This window comes from Pseudoliparis swirei, chromosome 7 (assembly GCF_029220125.1).
Source record: "Pseudoliparis swirei isolate HS2019 ecotype Mariana Trench chromosome 7, NWPU_hadal_v1, whole genome shotgun sequence".
Lineage (NCBI taxonomy): Eukaryota > Metazoa > Chordata > Actinopteri > Perciformes > Liparidae > Pseudoliparis > Pseudoliparis swirei.
The window spans coordinates 15,430,802-15,458,719 of record NC_079394.1 but is presented as its reverse complement, the minus strand read 5'-3'; the positions used below and the strand labels follow the sequence as shown (position 1 = coordinate 15,458,719).

General features: G+C 42.5%; 1 protein-coding gene across 2 annotated transcripts; it reads left to right on the top strand.

The window, feature by feature from the left end:
- Positions 1-436: 436 nt before the first annotated feature.
- Positions 437-27,918, top strand: eeig1a (estrogen-induced osteoclastogenesis regulator 1a). 2 transcript variants are annotated; one of them, XM_056419192.1, is made up of 12 exons: positions 437-528; positions 651-899; positions 19,047-19,167; positions 20,337-20,366; positions 22,325-22,441; positions 24,575-24,621; positions 24,894-25,045; positions 25,715-25,819; positions 25,920-26,115; positions 26,193-26,314; positions 26,670-26,739; positions 27,311-27,918. In XM_056419192.1, exons 2-12 carry the CDS (start codon positions 757-759, stop codon positions 27,357-27,359), a joined length of 1,152 nt encoding a protein of 383 aa, XP_056275167.1. In that variant the 5' UTR covers positions 437-528; positions 651-756; the 3' UTR covers positions 27,360-27,918. The 2 variants fall into 2 exon arrangements, with proteins under 2 accessions (XP_056275167.1, XP_056275165.1); XM_056419190.1 differs by having other exon boundaries at positions 484-899.

Sequence of the window (27,918 nt, the reverse complement as noted above, 5' to 3'; positions counted from 1 at the left end):
CAATTTCAATAGGTTCCTCTCGGTCAGACTTCGTCTGTCGCTCGGACCCTAATAATATGAATTAATACAAAGTTAAAAGATTCAGACATTTGAGTTGTGTCATCTTTGTTAGTTCATTTAATTTAATATTATTCCATTTTTTGTATATATTCTTTACATATATGTTTTTGTATATATTATGCATTTTTAAAATATTGTATTATTGCTATTATTATAGTTATTATTATTATTATTATCCAACACCGTTTTCTGTTTATTATTAATGTGTAAAGTCCGATTTTAGGCTAATTCCTGTCACGTTCGTTTAACAGACTCGGAAAATTAATAAAGAGTTCTTCTTTTATTCTGAAAAGAAAATGACTACCGGAAGTGGCGCGATGCGCTCGCGCTCTCTCTCTCCGCTAGCTTGATGCTACTGAGCGTAAAGTTCCTCCTCCCTCGGTACCGAGTGAAACGGACCAGTAAAGTCTTTTTTTCCGGTCATTGCGTGTCGTGGAACCGCTGCCGAAGGAGCCGAAATGTCTCCCGGTAAGTCCCTCCGTCACTTTTAAAACCCAAAAGAACTACAAACGTCAGTTTTTATTTATTTATTTTTCACTATGAACGTTATTTGTTTCTTCTTCGGAAACAAACGGATTTTTTTTCTCCAGGTTTCTGCTCTGAAGAAGCAAAGCGCGCGTGACACCCGTTAAAAGCATCAAGCAGAGCCTCCGTGCTGCGTTCTTCTTCTTTGGTTTCTAGCTTTATGCTCGGACGATGGCGTTCTTCGTGAAAAAGAAGAAATTCAAGTTCCAGACGCAGTTTACGCTGGAGGAGCTCACGGCGGTGCCATTCGTCAACGGGGTCCTGTTCTGCAAGATGAGGCTGCTGGAGGGGGACTTCGTGGCCACTTCTTCCAGGTAAACAAAGCGAACGCACCTCGGCTATCACTTTATTATTTAAAATAACAACAACACAAATCTAGAATTTTTGGGGGACTAAAATATTTGGGATAAACAACCAAGTTTAGTAACCATATATAATACTATATGTGTTGAAAAACTCATTTATAAGTATATAACGTGTCAATACACTAACGACATAGTTACATAAATGCACTTGGAATATAATTTCCAAATCATATATAATTCTACAGATAATACTTTAAAAATTATACTTAAAATAAGTTTTACATGAATGAAGTGATGTTAATATAACAAACTGCAAATCTCTTTAAACATGCATAATATTATAAAAACAAGTATAACAAATGTAATGACGTTCACAATACTCCAATAACGTCCTTTTTAGGTGTTTTAACATCACTTAATTTGGGTGAAACTTATTTTAAGTAGAATTTTTAAAGTTTGTATCTAAAATGTTATATAATCTGGAAATTATTTTCATTTATAGTGATTTTAAAAATGCATTTATGGAGCTATGTTGATGATATATTGCTATTTTCTAACTCCTATGATCAATATTGTTTGTTTTTCCTTATACAGTGATGTTTACAGTGATCATAAAGGATTTCTTATGTTTTAGGTGACTAAATGCTCTGCTGTTTGTTGTTTTCTAAAGTACTTTTTAAAATCTTTGTAGTGAATTTATTGACCTTTCTTATAGTTTCCCAACCCCTAAGGTGGTTCAATAATCTCCCATATGGTTCCTATAGTTGTGGCGTGTTTTATTCCAGTAAACATAGTGATTTTGCAGGATATGTACAGGATTTCTTGTGTTTTTAGCAGGTGGTTTGGTTTCTTTCCCCTTTCAATGTCACTAACGTCTAAAGACCTTCACAGTTGCATCTTCCATAAAGTCATTGTTATTGTTTTGTTGGGATCAAAGTACTTCAGCTCCACATTACTCCAGTTTCTCTGCAGGCACATCTTAAACGCAGGCTGTTGCCACGTTCAGAGGCCTCTCTGTGTATCTGCTCTGGACAACCAGACTAAACACGACTCAGAACCAGTTCACGCCGGTCCCACAAGCTCTGAAATCGCAATAAGTTTTTTTTTTTTTAAAGCTTCAAAGTCGGCGCAAATTACGCCAGATGCTGAAGATTTGCTTGATTCAAAACCTCGAGATTAACCTCCCTGGACTTTTGATAGAATCAGTTTCTCTGTCTCTTGATTTTCCTGATGAGATTATAGGGCCTTGAAAGCCTCTTCAGATGTAAACATTTGCTTAAAGATAAAGTCGCGGTGATCGTCTGGAGACGCTTTGACCTCCGGTAACCTTTTGTGTTGAGACATGACCCGCAAAAACCTGTGACCACGATGTCCCAAAACGTTGTGGACAGTTTGTTTTCAAAGAGAACCTCTTCTTCTTCGCTGCCGTTTCCAGAACAGGTGTCTACGAACGTCGAAGCCTCTTTAAATGGTTTTTTTCCTTCATCAAAAGCCACTTTAATGAACTTAAAGGGGTGTAAAGTGCATCTATAGAGCTATGTGTTGCCCTGTTTTGGGTTCTCAAGAGTCCTCTTCCTCATGAGTCCTCTTCCTCAAGAGTCTTCTTTCTCAAGAGTCCTCTTCCTAAACCTGCTTCCTAAAATAAATCCAGAGATTATACAGGATTTCTTCAGTTTTAATCAACTAAACTAACCTCAACTTGTTGAACAACGTGAGGTGTTTAATGTATTTTACTGTAGAGAGAATGTGGATTTCTTCCCTTCACGTCTGTTGAGTTAAAGACGCGTCACGATGTGTTCAGGCAGGCCCGTGAATCTCCAAATAGACGATCTCTCGGAGGTCGAGCGAGGCAGAACCAAAGAACCGCAGATGTTTAGACCCACGGCCAACCATTTCTTCATCGTCTCCATTAAAAAGAAATAAGTCATGAACTGAGGACGGATGAAGATACCGGAGGGCTGAGCAGTGACTCATCCGGTGGATCCAAACCTGCAGCTCGGAAAGCTTATTTTTGGATGAAATGACAACGTGTGAACACTGATGAACGATCACCCGCCTGCAGCGTTATTTAAAGCCTCTTTCAGCTCGTTGTTTGGGTTTTAATTCACATTCATAGCGGCTGCTGACTTCTTGCACTTTGGCTTCTCTTCTTCTTCGATTGTTTTCATTTAGTTTTTATATCTTTTCGGCGGCTAACGGAATAACAGAGTTTGCGAAACGATCAAGTTCACGCAGTCCGTCGGACGTCTTCGATTTGCGTCAAATAGTTTCCACAATATTCAACCTTTTTTAGTTACTTTTTTATAGAATGCTTTTAATGATTTTTTTTGGGCGGGAAAGTCATGGAAATGTGTTATATATACATGTTCATTTACGCTGAGTTTTAAATAATAAATATGCTTTTAAAAAGAAAGACGCTCTAAATATAAGCCGGCGTACGCTCGTTCATGGTCGCAGATTTTCCGCGCCTCAAGTGAACGCACCTTAACTGAAAAGACATGAATGTTTATTCTTTTATTCAAACTATTGTCTCTCATTCATTTGAGTCATTTAAGGTTATATACTATCTGCTTTGGAATTATCATTGTTAGTTTAAATATGACATTTTATCCCTTTTTCATGTTTACCAAGATTTCAAAACATATTTGGTTATGAAAATTTAGTTTAAAAGTCCTGGAAAGTTGATTTAAATTATTGTAAAAGTAATGGAAATGTCATTAAAAGTCCTGGAAAAGTCCTGAACAGTTGCTTTAAAGTCCTGACAAGTCATGGAAATTTGGTTTAAAGTCTTGGAAAGTCATGAAAAGTCATGGAAAGTTGGTTTAAAGTCATGGAACGTTTTGAAAAGTTGGTTTAAAGTCCTGGAAATGTATTGGTCAACATGTGTATGAACCCTGTTTTAACACTTTCTTCAGTCGTGGCCTTTGTGACTTTTGTTGGTTTTCCGTGCGGTCGTTTATCCTCCAGCTCCAGAGTCTCGTCTTTGTCGTCCTCTTCCAGTCAGACGTTGGTATCGATGTTGTCGCTCTAACACGTAACGATCAATAAACCGCAGGTCGCTTTAACTGCACGGAGCCAAAGTCTGATTCACGTTCCTGAGCATAAGCTTCTTTTTCTTAGTTTCGATGCGTGAACTCTGTGATCTCTCTCACGTGATGTTATTGTTTCTCCGTCCTCGTAAACAAGTTTTGTTGATCTCACTGAAACTCTTGAGGAACACAACAACCCGTCCGAGGCCTCGCCCTCCTCTCTGGAGGTTAGATAACCGCCTCTCTGCCTCGCTCCACATCTCCGTTATCATCTCCGTGACTGAGCACAAGGCGCTCTCAGAGGACGGGGCGCCGGCACAGGGAGGCTCCTCTGAGATTAGCGTTATGTCACACAGCCGACAATCACGGCCTTTGTGCGACGAGGGTCTGGTCGTGGGTCGGGAACATTGTGGGGTGGAGGAGGGAATTAACGGCGATCTTATGCAGCGGATCATCCCAGTCCCCCGTCGGCTTGGATCACTTTACCCCCCCCCCCTCCTCCCCCTCCCTCGCCTCATCAGGTTCAGGCGCCCTGAGAAGAAACTCCCTGATCCCCTCAAATCTGTGCTGGAGGCAGCCGGTGAACGTTCCCTCGAGGGTCTCCTGGTGGGTCTGGAGGCTGAAGACAACAACATGGCCTCCCGCGGTTCAGTTTGAGGAACACGATCTGATCCCACGACTTTAAGGACCCGTCGGGGTTCATGACGCTCTCGCTGCAGGATTTAAGTTGAACGTGATGGTTAACGTCAAGTTCCTCATGAGAACCAAAACACAAATGTTTTAGGACCAAACTCAGAATATCATTTCTGATGCCTCATATTGATAAAATAATAATAGATCCTGATGAATACACATCTGTCTAGTTCTGCCGTTTCGGTTTGACTCTCGGCACCATAACAAAACAAGAGCTGCACATTCTTAGTAAATATATATCGGCTGATTTGAGATCTGGAGTTTCATTTCATTGGAAAAGCTCCACGAACATCTGGAGTCCTTCCGCAGTTTGGCAGAAGACTTTTTATTTGTTGCAGTGATGCACGAGTTCAGGTTTTCATCATCTCTCCCTCCCTCTCTCCCCTCCCTCTCTCTCCCTCTCTCCCTCTCTGTCTCTCTCCCTTTCATTCTCCTCTCCCCTTCTCTCTCTCTTTCCTCTCCCCCCCTCTCTCTGTCGCTCTTCTCTCTCTCCTCGCTCCCTCTCTCCTCTCTCTGTCTCCCTCCTCCCTTTTCTCTCCCCCTCTCCTCTCTCTCTCCCCTCTCCCTCTCTCTCTCTCTCTCTCTCTCTCATTGTTTTTTAAAGGTTTACAATTTGACACGCAAAGCCAGACCCAAAACAGCCTGTTTTGGTGTTTCTGGTGCGTTGAGAAGTTTCTTTTGATGTGAGGAACGAGAGCTGAGGAAAGAAGACGAGAGGAGAGTTCTGTCCGTATTTAAAAGGTCAAGAAGAGAAAAACAAAAAAAACAGGAATGTTGGAGCAGCTCCGAGGCCGAAGACACCGGAGAGTACGGTGTGATGGAGGACAGGAGGAGGAGGAGGAGGAGGACACACACGGATGCAAAGCATCATGGGGTATCACAGGGTCAAATGAGGACAACACTTTTTTTTTAAACCTCAGCGATGATTAGTTTTAAAAATCAAGAACACATTTAGCTCTTTAAGGGAAACGCCATGTTTTTATGTTTTAAGTGCCGAAGAGTTTTTTTTTTTTTTAACCGTACAGAAGGAGAAGGCTGCAGGCGGGTGCTCTGACGACATTCATGGAAACGGGAGTGAGTTCCACAGAGGAGCGTCTCCATCGGAGGACAGACTGAGTAGATTTGCGTTTTTATAAAATATTTTTTAATTAAGAGCTGAATGTTTAAGCAGGATTTCCGGACGAGACTTCTCCGAAATAGGAAACAGACTTGGATCAAGAGGAAGGTGAAGAAAGCACGTCTTTCCATAATGATATTAAATACTGACCACAACAATAACTTTAATGGACGAACACGTGGCGGTTTCCAAAGCAGTCACTCACACAAACATGGGAAACAGTTACCCTTCAAGGTCTTAAATATCTTATTCAAGATTCAAGATTCAAGATTCAAGATGTTTTATTTGTCACATACACACACAGGGTGTGCAGTGAAATGAAAGTGGCAATGCTTATTACACATAACTCGTGCTTTGTTTTGAGTTCTTATAGCCCAGCAGTTGAGGAAAACCATCCTGGAAGTGGTTAGAAAAGCAACATTTAAATGCCTGTAGTTCAATAACGACTCGTAAAGATCATGGGACTCCATCGAAACGCTTTTGTCTCTTCTTTTGTTTGTTGATGACGGTTTACGTTCTCCACAATTTCCAGAAATTAATTTTCAAATTTTGGGGGGGTATTTTTCTATCATTAGGACAAAAAGTCTACATTAAAACCCAACATTGCACATTCAAACGCACACAGTTAGGGTTTGTGATCGCTGTTGTTTATATAAATCTATTAAGTTAGTTGGACTCTTGTTTTTAGGCTTTTCTCTAAGTGAAGTTAAGGAGCAGAACTACAAGAAAAACGATGACTCAGCAGGTTATAAAATACCGGGATGTCCCTTAAACCTCACCAAGAATACTTTTAATACCGGAGTCCGACACTGGACTCATGAGTCACTTTGTTGTTCACGGGTTGAGTGTTTCAGGATGAAGTTCTTCGGGACCCTTGTCCAGAAAAAATCCCCCAGGAACCTTCTGGGTGGAGTTGGCGGAGCTCCCAGCTCTTGACTGGTTTGGATGGTTGTAAACATTCTCATTTGAAGTTGATCTCAAGTACGACCCTTTTTATTTCTTCTTTCATTGGTATAAAAGGAGTCGATGACGTGCACCAAATGTCTCCGACCGGCGTGACTCTTGAGTTCTCTCTGGGAACCCCCGTGTTTCATCGTGTTTCATGGCGTTGCTGTTGTTCGTCTCTGCGGCACAAAGGAGCTGCTCTCTCCGGTCTTCTGGGGTCGAACCCGGCGGCACAGAAGTCATTAACCTCGTATCATGCTGATGTAAGATCCTCATCTTCCTCCCTGAGTGTCTCCGGGCTGCGATGGACACACCAGTCTGTTTAAGTGTTCCTCCACCTTTTGTCCTCCGCAAACCGCCGACTCCATGAAGCTCAGTTTATACTCGCCGCAGTGAAGCCGACGCGAGGCGAGCGCGCCGGTAACCAACGTAATCCACGGCCTCGCCGTTTGGTCGTGCGCCTCCATGAAGTTGTGTAACTTGGCGATCATGTGACTGTCACAAATAGTTCTCTGATAACAACCTTTTTATATGTTTGGGGGTGATACAAAGACACATTCACCTTTTAGATGCTTTAGAAACATATTTATGCTTTTAATACTTGACTTATTTTTTTAATAAAAGGCAATAAAGTAAGTTTATGAGATGAGTTTACAGGTAATTACAATCACTCCTCGTCAATGTGGGGCTAGTTTATGGAGCTTTACCCCCCCCCCCCTCCTCCTCCCTATGCGTCATGTGTTTAAGCTGCATTATCTCTCCTGACCACCGACTCCTCTGGTTGTATTAGAAAGCTATGCTTCATGTGTTAAAGCTGCATTCTCTCTACTGACCACTAGTCTGCCCCCCTGACTATTAAAGTCAGTAGTAGAAAAAAGCATCCCGTTGAATCGCCCCATGAGTGTTGGAGTTCCTTTCACAGGTTTTGTCAACAAAGTACTCAAAGCACCTTTTCAGCTAAAATGTACCTGTTGAAGTGTTGCTGCGAGAGCGTGACTCAAGTCACCCGGTCGGACGTCCGGCCTGCGAGAGAGGAGACCAGAGGGAAGGAAGGAGATTGAGGGGAGAGTTGGAAAACTCACCGACAAGAGCTTCTTCTCAACAGCTGTTTCCTGTTTTTCTCTCACTTTTCCAACAGGGTGTATCGTGTGTGTGCATGTGTCAGTGTGTGTGTGTGTGTGTGTGTGTGATGCAGTGGTGTTTTCGGAAATTATTCCTCTGGTATCTGTCCAGGTGATCAAAATGTCTCTTCCTTCATACTGGGGAATGCCGGTGACGTTGAATGTGAGAACCCCTCAGTCTACAGTATAGACGACTATGCTTCATGTGTTAAAGCTGCATTCTCTCTACTGACCACCAAGGGGCGACTCCTCTGGTTGTATAGAAGTCTATGCTTCAAGTGTTAAAGCTGCGTTCTCTTTACTCACTACCAGGGGGCGACTCCTCTGTATGTTGTATAGCAGTCTATAATCTTGACAGCCCTCGTTGGAGGTTGATTGGCTATCTATTCAAGGTCACGTCTACAAATGGTTGTTCAAAGGCCATTTGCGTCAGCGAGTATCGACCCTGTGACCTTTTGAGGGTACGGGAAAGAAATATGCTCTCTGACCCCATCGCCCCCCCTGCAGGATCCGACTGCTTCCTTAGCACTCTGCTCTCGGCCCTGTTTATCTGAGCCCTGGACGCGAGCGACCCCGGGATCGGCACGGCGGCTGTTTGTGTTTCTGCCGTGGGCGCCCAGGAGCCGCTGCCAGGATGGCAGATAAGGATCCCATAGTGCTGCATTGCTGACACGTTGAGTCATCACTTGGGGCCCGTGGGGCTGGGAATCAGGGATTTCATGTGTACTTTTCAGGCTTTCTGATTACTTTCAAGTTTGCAAATCATAACTTTTACTTTGTCTTCTTCACAGTCCGGATTGTCTTCGTTGTGTTCGCTTCATTTAGGTTCCCTACAAAAGGCTTTTAAAACACAGTCAAAACATTGCAAATTACTGGACAGTTTTAATAACCTGGACCGCCAGATTAAAGTTTTGTTTTTTTGGCAGAGGGGTCAAAACAAATCTGATTCCAGATCCTCTAAACTTCAGCTTGGCATGAAACAATTAACTTAAATGAGAGGTTTTTCTGAGGAGCAGCTGATTAGTCTATCAGTTTGAGTCTATTAGCGCACTTAAAGCAGAGATTCAAAGTAAAATGAATCCCAAAAAGTAAACAATTCTGGTTTTAACGTTTCCTTTTTTTCTAATTGGAAAGAAATTGGTCGATCCTTGCAAAAAAAATGTTGCCCGTCTGACATCGATAATATTTCTCTCAAATGTTCTTGCCGACAACAAAGATTCACGGACTAAAACATGAAATGGAAAAATGATCTCATTTAAAGACTTGGAAAAGAACATTACAACAACAAAACGGCATCCTAAAGAGCTTTAAGAAATTATAAATTAGACAAATCAAAAACAGCTGGAGGAGAAAGTAAAGAGTTTGTTATTTCTTTTCAGTTTTTAAATCTTATGATCTTGGTTTTATCTTGGGTGGCCTCGCGGGTTCTCGCTCAGCATAAAAAACCTCTTTGTTTCCTGTAAATCTCCCAAAGTACTTGACTTTGAGTCTTTCTCTTCCCAATTAAGAAACGCTCTCTCCCTTTTCTTCCTCCTTCTAGCTCCACTGTTTCTTTTGAGGGAATAAATCCTTTTTTCCTCTGCTCGTGTTTGCTTTTCCTTCCACTTTCCTCATCTACTCTGGTTATTATGTAGTCACGGGATTACTATGTAGTCACAGGATTTTTATGTAGTCACGGGATTACTATGTAGTCACAGGATTTTTTTGTAGTCACGGGATTTTTATGTAGTCACGGGATTATTATGTAGTCAAAAGATTTTTATGTAGTAACAGGATAACTATGTAGTCACAAGGTTATTATGTAGTCACGGGATAATTATGTAGTCACGAGATTATTACATATCGTATCTGTGCAGATTGTAAAACCCGCAGAGGCAGATTTGTGATATTGAGCTATATGAAATAAACTGGATTTACTCACGGGATTACTATGTAGTCACGCAATTATTATGTAGTCACAGGATTATTATGTATTCACAGGATTATTATGTAGTCATGGGATTACTATGTAGTCACGGAATTATTATGTAGTCACTGGAGTGCTATGTAGTCACAGGATTATTATGTAGTCATGGGAGTACTATGTAGTCACAGGAGTACTTTGTTCATCTCTTGTTGTCTTTATCGGCCTTTGGTTCTTAAATGTTCCTGTCATTGTTGATGATGGAGGAAGTTGTGCCTGTTCTACGTTAGTTTACATTTACTTTTCAAACTTTTGGGGGCGATTTCTGTTTGTGGTTCTGAGGCCGAGCTCATTTTTGGCCGAAGGACGGCGTCACTCGTCTTTTTTTGTGAAGCTTTTGTTGTAACAATGAATACAAAGTTAGAAGTTGTAGGAGTCCTGCTTTCCCCTGAGCTTGTGTGTGTGTTTGTGGTTCTGCTCCGTTTCCAGCTGTCGGAAAATCATGTTTGGGGTGGAGGCAGTTTCTCTGCTTGAAACACACCATTTTGGGTTCAAACTGTCGCCCATGGGACAAATGTGGGGAAGAGAGACACGTCACACAACGGCAGCCTTTGTTTTTGTAATGACGCCGCCCCTCAGCCCTCTTGTTTGTGTGGCTGTCGACTGTCACTGAGTTTGCCGCCGAGCACAGTACTGCTTGTCTTTTTGTCTTTTGTGGGGACTTTACGCAGCGATAAAGACGTCCAAAACATCTGAACTGGAAAATGTGAATCTCCCATGAAGATTGCTTGTGTTTTATATAGAGATGCTCCGATCAGGTTTTTTGTTGCCGATCACCGATCACTAAAATCAGTATCTGCCGATCCGATAATACAGATCACCGATCACGGTGTCGATTGAAGCATTCTATTTATTGTGTAGCATTATTTATTAAATGAATTATTCTTAACAACATTGGTGCGCAGAATGAGCTTCCAATCCGTCTGTTGTTGGTCGTCGGGACGAAAAAAAAGTCACTTGCAAAATGAGCTTCCAATACACCACTTCAATCTGAACTCTGTCCGCTCTCATGCAGACGGTCTGTTCATCGGTAATGATCCTTCCGCAGGTTCACCTACGGAAACCTTGTTACGACTTTTACTTCCTGTAGATCAGGGGTCTCAACACGTCGATCGCGACCTGCCAGTCGATCGCGGCGTAGTGTCGGTAGATCGCATGACATTAAAAAGATTGGCCCGCCCCCTGACATGTTCTCTAGAGCACGTCTTTGTTCTTTTATTAAACTAAACGTCTGTTGTTGATCGTATCTCCACAGCAGCATGTCATTTCTGTCTCTTCGCGTTGCGTTAACACGTATCGATCTCCGTCTCGCGCGCCACAGAGCTCCGTGCGCGCGCATCGGGACCGAGCAAAAAAAAAGTCACTTGTCAATCTGTCCACCTGTCCGTGTCGGTGAGGTTTCAGCTTTGCAGCGGTGTCCCCGCCGTCCCTTTCATCACGGCCCAGTTCATGAAGAAAACCCACACAGTCAGTTTGCCTCAGCAGCTGCTAGAGGAAGACTAGAGGCCTTTAGATTGTATCATGGTGGAGTTAATGGTTGACAAACAATAGAAACATTTGCTGTTTAACCCTCCTGTTACCTTTACATTTACTAACATATTTTACCCTCTGGGTCAATTTGACCCCAGCAATTAAAACCTCCAGAAAATTATTAGAATTAATATTGCTTCCCAAGTTTAAGTGTGAGGTACTTTATGTTTGTTTGTTGACTACCTAAATAGCCCTTTAAATAAATAAAAAAGTTGATATTTCTTATATGTTTGACACAGTGAAAAACAGCCTGGGGTCAAATTGACTTTAAAGAACACCGACATTAAACATTGAATGGGGTCAAATTGACCCGAAAGGTAACAGGAGGGTTAAACATTCTGTTTAGGATGAAGATGTATTAATGTTCCATATGGAAGAAAACTGCTAAATAACTGCTGAGTTGCAGCACCATTGTATAGAAGAATGTATAAATGTATATATCCGTCTTTTGTCATAAATCTCTACGTTCTCACAAAATATACCGAGAATATCGGTAATATGTGATTAATCATGATTAATCCACAAAAACCTGTGATTAACCCGATTCAAATTTTTAATCGTTTCACAGCCCTAATTTTAAGTATTTAAATTACGAGACGAGAGAGTATCATGAATTGACAACCATCCGTTTTATTGCAGGGAAGGTGCAACATTCCAGTGTAGAACCCCTAAATGCAGGCCACATTTACACATAGCCGTGTATTTACAGAAACGAATATTTCTGCCCCTCCGTTTTCAAAAATAACGTCGAACACACAAGGTCGTTTTCAAAAAAGTTTCTGTTTATATGAACCCGCATAAATACGCCCCCGGGCGCCATCATAACTATGCCAAACCTGTAGTCGGCAGTGTAACGAGAAGGATAAAGATATGCAAACCAATCAGAATTATCAAAACCAACAACAACTACGAAAAACACGACCAACTTCCTTTTCCTTTAGAGAGTAAATATGGCGCGAGGTTTATTTGTATGGACAGACAGCGAAGTGGAGCTGCTGCTTCGAGTCGCCTTAGATTATAAGGCAAATAAAGCACTCGATAATGTGGATTGGGAATCATGCCAAACTAAATATAGGGATATGTTGGCATTGTTCTTAGAACAGGACCCGTCCGAGACCTCCGAGGAGTATCCTCATGTCAAGGAGGAAATAACTCGGGCGCACCTAAGCAAACTAACTGTAAACATAGGACGCTCACATGACGTGAAGCATTTTTAGTCGCATACTGTGACATTTGACAACCTAAAACTCTGTTTGACTTAGTTCACACGAAAACACAAAAACTGAGTTTTCAGAAATCTCCACTTTGGCCGGAGTTTTTAGAAATGATCGTTTTCCGTGATAGAACCTCCGTTTTTTTGTAAATGAAAGGCCAAAACGCATGAAAATATATGCGTTTTCCCATCGTGTAAACGGGGTCGCAGACCGTCAGGATGCCCGGTGCGGTGCGTAGGCCCTTGTCGGTCGCGCCCCTCTGGCCCGTAAACCTCCTCTCGCCCCCCCGCTCGTCACTGCCCCTTCGCGGGGGGAGGGACGGGCGGGCGTGCTCCTCTGTGCCCGTTCGTGCGGGCGCGGCTGCCGGTGGACTCGACCGTCTCCTGTTCTGCCCGCGTCAAGCGTCCGAGTTTATGGGAGCATCAGTGGGGGCCCTAGGTTGGTGATCGGGGGAGATCAGGGTGGGATTCGGCCGGGACCTTCCTCCACCGTTCCGACGAACCAGATGCCGTGAGCCTCTGCTCCCTTTGCCGGAGCCAGAGCCACACTGCCGTCCTCCGGGGCAGCGCCTCATTCGACCACGACCTCAGATCAGACGAGACAACCCGCTGAATTTAAGCATATTACTAAGCGGAGGAAAAGAAACTAACAAGGATTCCCTCAGTAGCGGCGAGCGAAGAGGGAACAGACCAGCGCCGAATCCCCGTCCGACGGGCGGATTGGGGACATGTGGCGTACGGAAGATCGCTTGCCCGGTGTCGCTCGGGGGCTTGAGTCCTTCTGATCGAGGCTCATCCCATGGACGGTGTGAGGCCGGTAACGGCCCCCGTCGCGCCGGGGTCCGGTCTTCTCGGAGTCGGGTTGCTTGGGAATGCAGCCCAAAGTGGGTGGTAAACTCCATCTAAGGCTAAATACCGGCACGAGACCGATAGTCGACAAGTACCTTACGGGAAAGTTGAAAATAACTTTGAAGAGAGAGTTCAACAGGGCGTGAAACCTTTGAGAGGTTAACGGGCGGGGCCCGGGCAGTCTGCTCGGGGGATTCAACTCGGCGGGACAGGGACGCCGCTCTGTGTGTGAGGATCCCCTCGTTGGACCTCTGCACTCTGTCGGCAGACCCTCGCCGCGCGCTCTCTCTGTTGCGGCGCGCCGCGACCGGCTTTATGTCGGCTTGGAAAGGCTCGTGGGCTCCGGTTGTTACAGCACAAACTTCTTTTTTTTAAAAAGAATAATTTCTTACCATTGGCGGCCTGAAATGCCTATCTCTAACGTTTTATTGAAACGTCTCTGATAGTAGTTCTCGCAGATTTTATGTCATGTGATCGGCCAAGTTTGAAAGGCCGTTTTGAGAACGCCAATCAAAACCGATAATGGGAATATCGGCCGATATGGACCGGCGCCGATCAGATCGGAGCATCCCTAGTTTTATAAGCAAACGGTGAAACCGGTCGGCAACCTCCGGTTCTGAAACGTAAAGTCTATGCTTCAGAATTTAATAAATAAACATCATGCTGTATTTAAGAAGACTTGAAACTAGAGATTGAGACATAAACTCATGTTTACAATGTTTACTGATGGAATACATCAAGAGAGAAGTAGAGTCATTATATAGACTTCTATACAACCAGAGGAGTCACCCCCTGGTGGTCAGGAGAGATAATGCAGCTTTAATACATGAAGCATAGACTTCTATACAACCAGAGGAGTTGCCCCCTGGTGGTCAGTAGAGAGAATGTGGGTTTAAGACACTTCCGCGGGGCATAGTTTCTCGATGCTAATGTTACATTTTAAGCTAACGATAACACAACATTTCCTATTTTCAGGTTACTCTGAATAAAACATGCTTATTAATATTATATTATCTTTCTACCAATAGATCCCCCTAAATACCACACACTGCAACTTAAAGATTAACATTTTGTTTCATGAAAGTGTTTATATTTTTCCGTCGTGTCGGGTTGCAACCAGACAAATCGAGACTTCCGTGGTCATGCACGAGTCCTGCGTCGGCTTCCCGCTCTGCATGTGATTCAGAACCCGATGTGTCCTTTAAGGTTTTTTTTGCTGTTGACACAAAGCGGTTACGATGTGAGTCCCATGTGGGAGGTAAATGTCAGAGTTTAGATAATCAGACTGACGACTTATGCATTGTTTTATGTCTTTTCATACATATTTAACAAGAGCCTGAGATCCAAGTTTTTAATTGCCAGCGGCTGCTTCTCTGCAATAAATAACTTGTTCCGAAACATTTGTGAAGCTGACTTTTTAAAACTTATTTCAAACCCGGCATCGGTTCGATCTCAAGCTTGCGTGTTCGTTACCTTTTGGCACATCACAGCATATTTTGTGTTTTTTTGCGGCCAGTGGAATTTCGTGATTATTTTTTAAAACTTGTGCAGTATTTTGTATATATATATATTTTTTATGGTTTTTGGTTGGTATCAGATGTGAATCTGGTTCCGATCAGGAACAGCATGAGTCCATGTAGGTTTTTTGGCTGTTGACGCAAAACAATCTGAGAGGCAAAACTCAGTTTGGATAATCAGTGCAAACACAGCCAGAAAACACATGTGAATAGCTTCACTCCTCCTCATCTTCATCCTCCTCTTCTTCCTCCTGCACAACACAAACTCTAAAACACACAAGAGTAGAAAGAGTGAACACGAGAGACACAAAGGTTGCAGGTGAGATTAAAAGCCAGCGCCGGACGGCCTTGTAAACACGTCCAAAGGGCTGAAAGAGAGAGTGAGCCAACGAGGCTCCTCCTTCTGCTGGCCGAGCGTCAGTGGGTTTTGAGGAGTGTGAGGTTTCCATGGCGGCTGAACAAAGCCATCTGGACTAAGGAATGTGGTTTGGAAACGCTCCCCGATATACACTGGTGGACCAATGGGGTCCTAATAAGAGCTTGTACTCTTCTGGGAACCAGGGAATCCTCCGTTTAGTAGGTTTAGGATCAGATCCACAAACATCATTTGGGTTTTTGTTTTTATTGTTGTTCACTCTTAGGGGCCAGGCCTTTTTTAATTAATGTTGTCTGGATAAATTCTTAGTAGTCGTAGTAGTAGTATTGGTAGTTTAAAGAGACTCTTGTAAACAAAGAAAGGTTATGTTTATCACCTTCTTGTTCTTCTCCTCCTCCTTCTTCTTCCATCGTAGATCACATGACTCCATTGGTAGGACATGCAATAGTGTGAAAAGGTCAAAGTAAAAAGGGTTTTCAGTAAGTACATACTGGGGATTAATAATTATTTTTATGATAATCATATCATAACGGTTGCAAATGTTTAGTTCAAAGGGTCCAACGTGTGTTTTTAAATTGATGATTGTGTCTGAAAATCTCTCAAAAGCGATGCAACTTCATTCGAGGGGCTGTAAACATCAAATTTTTCAATGTTTTTACTTGCAAGTGATCAATCCGTTATCAGAATTTGTCATCAAATTGAATATAATGAATAATAACAACCCTATATAATAATTATTACACAGCACTTTTCAAACAAAGCTTTACGTGGTCGAATTGGGATTAAAACAACGGAGGCTTCGTTGTACAAACAAAGCAAAACAACTTTGCCTAATGTTCATAATTATAAGGCATTCGCTCCGAATATTGTGACACGCGATTTAAAAAGTGATGAAGAAAGATTGAACTGGTAGAAATCACACAGCATGTTGTGGAGAGATGGTGGATAATGGAGACTGTGATGGGGGGGGGGGGGGGGGTTGAGGGTGTGAGGAGCAGCTGCTGCTAGTGTGTGTGTGTGTGTGTGTGTCTCATTAGCACCTTCTGTCCCACACCGTCACTCAAACTGCCTCATGACCAGCGATTAGAAGAATAAATACAAAATAATTATAAAACTGAATATAATAAACTCAAGGAATGTAACCGTGCAATACTTCCAATAATACTGCATTCAATATCAACTTGTATTCTCTGCATATATTGTGTATATATCTTTATTGTAACAATACATACATTTGATTTTGCATGGTCCTTTATTTACATTTGACTTGGTCTTTGTGCTCGTATGGAGGAGCAGCTGCAATGTGCACATTGTCACCCCCGCATTGTCACCCCCGGGGGTCAATAAGGGTTCTAATTCTGACGATATTAATGGCACATGACGTAATGAAATAAAACCGCCGCTGAATTAAAACTCTAACAGGAACGTCGTCTAGTCGATGATATATTTCAACTAATTTCGCCGTATTTTACGTCTTTTAGATTCTCATTTTTATGTGATAGTTATTTTAATACATATTTAATGAGAGCTTCTGCTTTAATGTACACAACAACAAATAACGTTTACCTTCATTTTTACTGGCTCGTTACTTTTTCGGTCCGTCACAGTAGTGCAATTATGTAGGTTAACTTATTATTCGATGTTATTTTCTCTTTACATATATATTATATTTGATATATTAATGTGCATTTTAAGAGCATAAATTTGAACGTGCATGTTTTCTCACCAGAAACAAAGTATATTATTATAATATTTATTTGTGATTTTGGGTGAAATACTTTGACGACTACAGCATTTATTTTGAAAGGTCCTTCCTGGATCCAGTGTTTGGTTTTTACATTCTGGGCTATTGTAGAAGCAATGTGCTACAATTTGATACAGTACGATTAGATACAGTACGATATGATTGGATACTATACGATACGATTAGATACAGTACGATATGATTGGATACTATACGATACGATTAGATACAGTACGATACCATTGGATACGATTGGATATGATACGACTCAATAAGCTGCGATCTGATACACGCTTCGATTCAACGCGGTACAATTTGAAACGATACAATTTGAAACAGTACGATATGAATCTATACAATATTACGCAATACGATACAATATACCTTTTTTTAATTAGTCCTGGACTCAAATGTTCCGAAAGCATATTGTCTCATCGTTACAGCTGTCTCCATAGTAGATTATAAGAAACAGACACACAAAGCAACATAACGCACATAAAGCACATTGCACACATTACACATGTTACACAACCAGATAAGAACAAGCCACGTATTGCACAACCCCCCCCCCCCCCCCCCCCAGCTTCACATAATGAATCTATTGCACAACCCGATAGCCAGGAACCAACATGCCAATATAAAAACGGCTCATTCTAAGATAAAGAAAACATTATTCTTAGTTTCTAGTTATAGACTAAAGAAAACAAATTCCCTTTTTTATATTTTTGTTCTATTTTTATATTGTATACTTATTTAGTTTCTCTACATGGAGAAACTAAATAAATACTCATTTCTTTGGTACTGCTTCAACATCAACATTTTCCTAGCCAAAATCTATTAAATGCCCTTTTAGTTAAAACAAAAGAGCAAAATCCACAAATATTAGAAAAGCTGGAAAGCTATCAAAATAGTTCAAAGACATGTTGTGTGTTAATCCACTAATTGATTAATTGAATCGGCCTGTTTCCTAACATCGAGATTATCTTTATTTAAAATAGACCATGTACAGTTAAAACATAAATGTCACCATTTGATGCTCGATACCAGAGTGTAGCTGCACAGCTAATTAGCATCTGTAGTCCCTTGAGAGACCATAATAAACATAAAACAATAACAAACATATAACAATAACAAACATAACTATAACGAACATAAACAAAAACAAAAATATGACAATAACAAACATAAAACAATAACAATCAGTATAGGACACACTACAACAGTATATGTGGTAAGAAGAACAATGTAAAGATACAATACAGTACATAAAAGTAAGTAATACATGGTATTAAAAGTAAGTAATGCATACTATTACAAGTAAGTAATACAAATATTAAAAGTAAGTAAGGCATACTATTACAAGTAAGTAATACATACTTTTAAAAATAAGTAATCACAAGTTGTGATGTATCAAATGAATCTGGACGTCTCAGTTAATCCACATTCCTCCTCTTTGCACTCCGCTCCAGAGTTTCCATGACTACTCTGTGACCCGGCTGGTCTCAACACCTGCTGTGTTTCCACCCGTCGGCCAGGACGGACACACTGAAATACTTTCGGCAATCCAAAGTCATCCAGTTCAACCTGAAAATAAAACCCAAATACTGGACATGGGAATCGTCTTGTTTTGGAAAAAAGTTTCTCTCGGCGTGTTTTGTTTCTCTGACCCTCGGTGGACGCCACCGGTCACGAGGCTGCGATGACCTCACTGGAGAGTGATGTGTAGTTCGGAGAGTGAAACAAATTAATTATATAAAGAGTTGCTAAGTCTTCAGGTTTGACATAAATGCCAGGAAAACTGTCTCGGGTCTTTGCATTAAATACACACTTTTATGGTTCGCTGCCATTTGTACAAGAAATGTTTCAGTGGCGTTTTTATCGTCTCTGCAAAATGGGAAAAATGATTCACGAGCGCCATTACGCAAAAAGTCTGCAGGGAACCGACGTGGAACGACACTGAATAATTCATCGGACGTACAAGAATACCAAACTGTCCACGGCTGAGATGTATGTGTTGCAAGCTGTGTTTACATGTGTGTGTGTGTGTGTGTCCTTCCAGGCAGGAGGTTCAAGAGAACTGTGTCCGCTGGAGGAAGAGGTTCACCTTCGTGTCCAAAATGAGCGCCAACCCCCACACGGGGGTCCTGGACCCGTCTGTCTGCAGGGTCTCAGTCAGGAAGGTACGAGTCTCAAACCTATACAACTCATCTTTCAGTCGTGCTGTCGTAGACTTTGTTATTATGGTCTGTTACTACGATGCAGAAAAATCAATCGTCTTTCTCGTATTATTAAATAAACATATCCTGTCTTCCTCGTTCGACCAATCATCAGTCGGTTATTATTAACGACGGTTAACCGCCCTTTATGAATCGGCAATTATGTTAAAACGACATCCTCCTATCTTTTTTATTATTTTGGAGGCACTCCGTGTAGCTGCTGTGTTCTTAAAGGGCCGGAGTGTGCTTTGGAGCATTACTTATGGGAGTTCTAGACTCCGTTATTATGGTCTGTTACTACGATGCTGGAAAACGATCGCCTTTCTCATATTATTAATATACATAACCTGTCTTCCTTTTTTAAGATGTAGTTGAACTTGTCCAACCAATCATCAGTCGGTTATTAACGACGGTGACCTGCAGGTCAAAAGATGCATCGATGTTAAAAACAACATCCTCGTATCTGTATTTTATTTTGGAGGGACTCGACACAGCTGTGTTCTTCAAGGGCCTTGTGCTTTGGAGTGTTACTTACGGGAGTTTATGCTTTAGTGGGTTTGCCTTCTGCACCTTTTACTACTCAAGATGTCCATTTCTTGGCTAAATTATGCAGATTTCTGGACGTCTAGATCAAATGTGAGCATTGTTAATACAGTGGGTACGGAAAATATTGCACCGCGATGGAAACATCTCACTCATTGAACTGGAGCATTTATTATGTGCAGAATACCACAGTTATACAATAACCTGCTATGCAGTGAAATAAAGACATAGAAAATTCCACTTCTAAACTCAGTTATGAGCAATATATATCGTAGACGTCTTTAACAAACAAATTATTTACTCGTCGTCTCTCAAAGGGTTTTATAGATATTAAACTCGTATGTCGATAGTCTTCAGAACTTCATCCGCTGGCAAAACTCGTGCGGACTGTTTTTTAATACTTCGCAAAGTCGTTCTCACAAAAAAGCCTTCAGGATATTTCGGTGCAGTGTGGTTTTTCCACGTAGTAATTTGGTCTCTCGTGGGGCCTCCCCTGTAATCTCAGGCCTCTTGTAATAATGGAGTCGGGGATCAGTTTTGATCCCAGAGGGTTTCATTACTGACTTCCTGTTTCTTTTCCCCCTCTGCAGGAACTCAAAGGAGGAAAAGCGTACACGAAGGTAAGAGCTCGTAGACGCCGTCACGGACGTAAACCCTTGCCGCCCGCCGGCGAGTAAATATTTACATTTCTCACACGAGAAAGCCGAGCGCGATGAATCAAAGAAACCAGGAATCGAGGGAAGCTTCCCGGCGACGGCTCGCTAACCGTAACTGAGTCACGCGTTGAGGCGGGAATCAGAAGGTCGAAGCCCTCGTGAAGTTCACCCGGCGGACGGGAACCGCTTCCTCTGTTCGTTTCGGTTTCCTCGCGGCTGAATATATCCCCTGCGCTTCCCTCCTTAGAAGTTGGCTTCCTTTTTTTAAAAATACACACTTATGAAAACAGACAATAAATAGAATAGAATAAAGCACGGGAACCTTCCAACGGGAGAGGAGATGGGCTTAAAATAACACCGTGATTGCGGTTCAGACAATGGCGGTTTCCTCAGCGGTGGGGGGGCAAAGGTCGTGAGTCCTTATCGTTGGATCGGGGGGACTGTGTGGAAATCAGTTTGTTTTCATGGCGGCCATTTTGAAATGTCACACCAGCGTATGAGTCTCCCGGGCATCTTTGCCATCGCCATTTTGGTTTTTGCAACCAGTGACCAGAAGTTACCATATTTGGACTGACGTAGAAGTACATCTCTGGTATTGGCAGCAACCTGTCAATCACCTCGTAGCCCCGCCCCTAAAGTGTCCCTTGCTTTGTGATCTGTTTGACTCTAAAAGACCATCATGTACTAAATGATGACATCATGCTGTATAGAAGAAGACTTGAAACTAGAGACTGAGACATAAACTCATGTTTACAATGTTTATGACTGAGGCAATACATCAAGAGAGAAGTAGAGTCATTAGATAGACTTCTATACAACCAGAGGAGTCGCCCCCTGGTGGTCAGTAGAGAGAATGCAGCATTAACACATGAAGCATAGACTTCTATACAACCAGAGGTTGGAAGAAAAACTACAGTTTGTTGGCTGCAGAAGATTCAGAGACTGCAGCACTCCTGTTTGATGGTCTTGTATTACTTGGTGCGCTTATGATCGCTTTTATTTACTGGTTGCAAAAAACCAAGATGGCGACGGCCAAAATACCAAACTGGAGGCGTCAAAATGAGTGACGTCCTGACGACTTTGTCCACAAACTGACTTTCTCTGGACTGTTACGACTTCTTTAGCTGGTGAATCGGCGCTCTACATCTTCCTGAATATGGATCCCCACTAACATAACACCTCCCATCCCCCCGACCCCCAGCAGTCTGTCCCTGAAATGTTCAGGAACATTTCAGGGACAGACTGCACGTGTGAAAGGGGGGAGACAAATGTGAAATGGATGTGGTTTGGAGTTAACGGTTGTTTAGAAGTTATGGACGGAGACGTCCTCAACTTAAACTTCCTCTTTCTGTCTCTTTGTATCTTAGTCTCTCCGCCTCTTTGTAGCTATGTCTGTCTCTTAGTCACTCTGTCTCTTTGTATCGCTGTCTATTTGTCTCTTTTTGTCTGTCTCTTTGTGTCTCTGTTTCTTTGTTTCTCTTTGTCTTTTTGTATCGCTGTCTCTTTGTGTCTGTTTCTTTGTGTCTGTCTTTTTGTGTCTCAATCTCTTTGTGTCTCAGTCTCTTTGTGTCTCTGTCTCTTTCTGTCTCTGTCTCTTTGTTTCGCTGTCTCTTTGTGTCTCTCTCTCTTTGTGTCTCTGTCTCTTTTTGTCTGTCTCTTTGTGTCTCTGTCTCTTTGTTTTTCTGTCTCTTTGTGTCTCTGTCTCCTTGTATCTCTGTCTCTTTGTGTCTTTCTGTGCCTTTGTTTTTTTGTCCAGCGTGAGAGTCTCAAAGTGTTTCTACGAGTGAGAACTCTGGTCGCCTCACAAGTTCAAGGAGTTAGTTGAGCAGCCTCTTCGTCCACTGCAGGTGACCACGGGACAGGATCCAGGGTTAACTCTTCTGCCTCCTCTTCCTCCTCCTCTTCCTCCTCCTTACCCTCAGCTGGGCTTCACAGACCTCAACATGGCGGAGTTTGCCGGCTCCGGCTCCACGGTGCGCTGCTGCCTGCTGGAGGGCTACGACACAAAGAACACGCGGCAGGACAACTCCATCCTGAAGGTGAGAGAACGTTCGGTCTGCTGATCACCAATCGGCAATTCGTTAGGAAACGTTCTTGAATTTATCCTGATTTTAATTTAATTTAAATACGTTATCCTGGAATGAAACGTAGAGTTTTCGAGCAGCAGTTTACGATGACAGCTGATAATGTAAGCAGAAAATGTTAAATTTTTAAAATCTTTTTTGTTCTCTTGACACGATTATATTAGGGCTGTGAAACGATTAACATTTTTAATCGGGTTAATCACAGGTTTTTGTGGATTAATCATGATTAATCACATATTACCGATATTCTCGGTATATTTTGTGAGAACATAGAGATTTATGACAAAAGACGGATATATACATTTATACATTCTTCTATACAATGGTGCTGCAACTCAGCAGTTATTTAGCAGTTTTCTTCCATATGGAACATTAATACATCTTCATCCTAAACAGAATGTTTAACCCTCCTGTTACCTTTCGGGTCAATTTGACCCCATTCAATGTTTAATGTCGGTGTTCTTTGGGGTCAATTTGACCCCAGGCTGTTTTTCACTGTGTCAAACTTATAAGAAATATCAACTTTTTTATATATTTAAAGGGCTATTTAGGTAGTCAACAAACAAACATAAAGTAACTCACACTTAAACTTGGGAAACAATATTAATTCTAATAATTTTCTGGAGGTTTTAATTTCTGGGGTCAAATTGACCCCGAGGGTAAAATATGTTAGTAAATGTAAAGGTAACAGGAGGGTTAACCTCTTCCACTCCACTGAGGATGCCGGCGTCCTTAAGACCCTCCCCTTCCCTTTAAACGGCTTGCTCACGCAGACCACGTCAATAAACATGGGCATGTTTGGTATCCCAGCATTCAACATATCCTCATCTTTGCAAAGAACATATACATTTTCTTTTATTTCGTAATAATTTTTCACAAGAGGAGCCCTAACACACAATGTCTAAAGTCGCGATCAATGCAGCAAGTCGGGTCTTGCAACATTTCGACGGAGAAAACGTACAGAATACACTTTCTAAGTAGATGTATTAGCGGAGGTATTAGCGGAAGTACTAGCGGAAGTTAGCAAAGAGCTAGCGGAATCAGAAAAGGTAAAAAGTTTTACAAAAACACTTTTTTTTTGGTGCGCTGTGTCTTCCCTGACAGGAGACCGCGCTGTCTTTGCCCGAGCCATGAACACGGTGATTTGCTCCGTTTTTGTTTGACTACATTTTATGAGTAACAGTTAGGGGGGTGCTAGTGACTTTTCATGCGCGAAGACCGCGATCGACATATTGAGCACCCCTGCATTAAAACATTGGTGCAAGTGACTTTTTTTCGTCCCGATGTGCGCACACACGCCGGCATCCGAGCTCTGCGGCACGCGAGACGGGGATCGGAGTCATGTTAACGTGACACGTAGAGACAGAATGACATGCTGCTGGAGAGACGACCAACAACAGACGGATTGGAAGCTCATTCTGCGCATGCGTTAAATGCGTTAAAAAAAATAACGAAGTTAAACCTGTAATTTAATTAACTGAGTTAACGCGTTATTTTTCACAGCACTAGATTATATATATATATAATACATATATATATATAAATGTATATTATATATGATCACATATCTCCCAGCAGGCCGTGTGTATCGGGTAAACAAAGTTATGCAAGTGTTCCCCAAACTTGTTCTGAACATTTTGATCATAAAGGACTTTTACTTTTTTTGTTTTGCATTTCTCCCACTTAACTTGTTTAGTTGTGTTTCTGGTTACTGCAGTGTGTGTTATTACCGGCAATGCACGTTATATATATATTATATATATATATATATATATATTATATATATATTATATAGATAATAGTTTCAAGAAAACCAAAGATTTTCAATTTACTATCATATATAACCGAGAAAAAGAGCAAACTATTTTTATTTAATAACCAAGAGAAAGATGGTTTTGGGCATGTTTGCTTAAAAACTGACTGAAACCGTAAAATCAATTTTTAAAATAGTCTCTGTTTAATCATTGTGTGACATTTGTGGAACACTTTTTGGGTCTTTCAGTGTGTATTAGCTCTGCTGAGCCACCCGGTGCTCATGCACTCACACTGCTCTGTGAACACACGACAAAGATACCTTTTGTATTCCAGGTGATCATCGGGATGACCCTCCTGTCCGGAGACCCGTGCTTTAAAACGTGAGTCGCTTAAAATGTCTCGCTGATTTCTAATTTAATTATTATTCACTGCAGACTGGGACTGATGGCATATTTATTGTATTGAGCTGTACAGTGTTGTGCAATAGTAGTGTTGCATTGATGGTTTTATATTTATTTATTTTATTGACATTTTATTGACATTTTAATTAAATAATATTAATCTCCTCTGAGCTGATTTAATCTGCTCCAATCTTGTTCTTCTTGTTCTTCTACTGCTTCTTCTTCCTCTGCTCCTCCTCCTCCTCCTGCAGGCCTACCGGCTCAGCGAAGTCTATCTCCGTCCCGGGGCGAGAGCACACCCTGCAGCTGGACTGCAAGGGGGAGGGGACCGCCGAGCCCGGGCCAGCAGGGGGCGTCTCTCTGGGCCGGGCCTCCAAGCCCCGGGCCTCCATCGTCAGCTCAGGTGGGGCTCGCTGACCTGATGAGGACTCTTTAGTCGGGGTCGGGGGTCATGTGACCTGGAGAGGGAATGTTATCATAATTAATTAAAAACATACAAACATGTTTACAAAGCTGTCAAAAGATTTGCAGGATTCTCACTCCCGGTGGTTCTTATTGTTTTTATTAAGAGAGAGCAAGAGAGAGAGAGAGAGACAAAGAAACAGAGAGACAAAGAGACAGAGAGAGAGACAAAGAAATAGAGAAAAAGACAGACAGAGAGAGAAAGACAAAGTGAGACAAAGACAAAAAGACAGAGAGATAAAGAGAGATAGACAAAGACGGACAAAAAGAGAGAGACAGACAAAAAGAGAGAGAGAGACCAAGACAGACAAAAAGAGAGAGAGAGAGAGACATAGATACAGAGAGAGACAGAGATAAAAAGAGAGAGACAAAGAGACGGAGATACAAAAAAGAAAACGCCGTTTTCGGACGTTTAACTTTTTTATTTTTTCCACTAAATTGTTTGATAATTATTTATTGAATTGACTAATTACCAGTTTTTGGCACGACGGACATAAAAAAAATTTAAAAAAGTACATCTCAAGAAAGAGTAAATAATGGTAGAAGAAGTTCTTCTTCTCTTTCTCTTCAATAAGAATTCAGATAATAAGTTTCTCTCCGCCGCCTCCAGGCCTCCTCGAGGAGTCCGAGGCGACCCACTACGGCCCGGCCGACGTCTTCCAGTCCGGCCACTCCCGCAACTCCAGCTACGCCAGCCAGCACAGCAAGATCTCAGGTGCTTCCCCGGCAGGCTTTTATTGTGAAGGCGGGGAATTGATCCCTTTTTAGCCGTTCCCAACCTCTCTCCTCCCCTCTCTCCTCCCGCCTCCCTGCAGGCTACAGCACGGAGCACTCGCGCTCCTCCAGCCTGTCCGACCTCACTCACCGCCGCAATGCCTCCACGGGCAGCAGCGCCTCCGGAGGCTTGTGCTCCGCCGGCGACGCTCCGGCCAACGCCGACAAGGACGTTGGACGTCCGGAAAGACCCCTGAGACCCCCGAGGCCCGCCATGCCCTCCAACCGGCCCCCCAGGTGCAAACCGGGACCAGGGTGCTCGTTGGACCGCTGAGGCTTGACGTGCTTCTGAACTCTTCTTTTGGTGTTTCCAGGAGGAAGCTGGACTCGGTGGAGACTCACCCGTCCTGGGTGAATGACACCCGGATGGATGCCGACGACATCGTGGAGAAGATCGTCCAGAGCCAGAACTTTGCCGACGTCAACCACACTGAAGGTACGCCGGATGTCAGGAGGTCCGGGTTGAGGGAGCGGAGTCAGTGTTCAGCAGAACAATGCTGCTTCACATTTGTTGATATTCGTCACATTTTCTATGTTTTCTTATTTTTATTTTTTTTAATGTATTTGTCCGCCACGTGATTGGACACTTTTTTTCTTCTGATGTGCAAAATGTGTTTAAATTGAAATAATTTACGTAAATAAAGAAATCAATAAAAAATGTCAGAATTTGGATGGGAAATAAAACATAAAGACCCTTGAGGTTTATTTATAAGAGCTGCTACTCTTCTTCTTCCATCTCCCCATCATCCTCCTCTTCCTCCTCCAGCTGACTGTGTCTCCGTCTCTTTCAGACAGTAACCTGCGTCTGTTCGTCAGCAGAGATGGAACGACAGCCCTCAGCGGCATCCGGCTCGGAAACAGGTGTCTCCATCCGCTCTGACTGATGTTTCCCTCTGACTGTTGTCTCCTTTTAACTGTTGTCTCATTTTAACTGTTGTCTCCTTCTGACTGTTGTCGTCCTCTTACTGTTGTCATCCTCTGACTGTTGTCATCCTCTGACTGTTGTTGTCATCTGACTTGTCTCCATCTGACTGTTGTCTCCTTTTGACTGTTGTCTCCCTCTGACTGTTGTCATCCTCTGACTGTTGTCTCCCTCTGACTGTTGTCGTCCTCTGACTGTTGTTGTCATCTGACTTGTCTCCATCTGACTGTTGTCTCCTTTTGACTGTTGTCTCCCTCTGACTGTTGTCATCCTCTGACTGTTGTCTCCCTCTGACTGTTGTCATCCTCTGACTGTTGTTGTCATCTGACTTGTCTCCATCTGACTGTTGTCTCCTTTTGACTGTTGTCTCCCTCTGACTGTTGTCATCCTCTGACTGTTGTCTCCCTCTGACTGTTGTCGTCCTCTGACTGTTGTCTCCCTCTGACTGTTGTCATCCTCTGACTGTTGTCGTCTTCTGACTGTTGTCTCCCTCTGACTGTTCTCTTGCAGGGTTTCTTCTGCGGGCGGCTACGAGCCTGTGGTCATCGAGAGCCACTGAAACCGCCAGACGCGGTTCTTCCTCCCGGAGCTTCAGCCGGCCCGGGCGCCTCGAGAGGAGGAGCCTCGAGAGGAGGAGGAGGAGGAGCCTCGAGAGGAGGAGGAACCTCGTCAGTTTGCACTTTATGTGAAGTTTGTCTGCTCTTCAACACGTTTCTTTGCCGCGGCCTCGTTGTGTTTTCATTCTACATTTTATCCGTTAATCTGACCGTTAACGAGTTATTGACTCGTCGTGTCTCTTCTTCTTGTCCAGCTCGTTATCTGGACGTCGAGTCTCACGACTCGTGTTTATTAATCTCACGGATGAACCACTGACCTTATAGTCTTTCTAGTATCCTCATTTATTTATATGTATTTTTGGAGGTTGATCATAAACTATGCACACATACACTCGCCTCCCTCAGCTTTTTTCTTTTTTTTCTTTTAGTAACTCTCACAAGTTATTGTATTGTAACAAAAGCTTGTAAACCCTAAATTTATAGAGAATCATGCTTTTCTTTTTCTTTTTCGGGTTGGCGTGTCCGCGGAAATTACTTCTGAACAATAAAAAGCTAATTTGA

Coding starts and splice junctions, on each gene's coding strand:
- eeig1a (XM_056419192.1), top strand. CDS start 757: ATGGCGTTCTTCGTGAAAAAGAAGAAATTCAAGTTCCAGACGCAGTTT. Junction 20,367..22,324: donor GAGGAAAAGCGTACACGAAG/GTAAGAGCTCGT, acceptor CCTTACCCTCAG/CTGGGCTTCACAGACCTCAA. Junction 25,046..25,714: donor GGCCTCCATCGTCAGCTCAG/GTGGGGCTCGCT, acceptor CGCCGCCTCCAG/GCCTCCTCGAGGAGTCCGAG.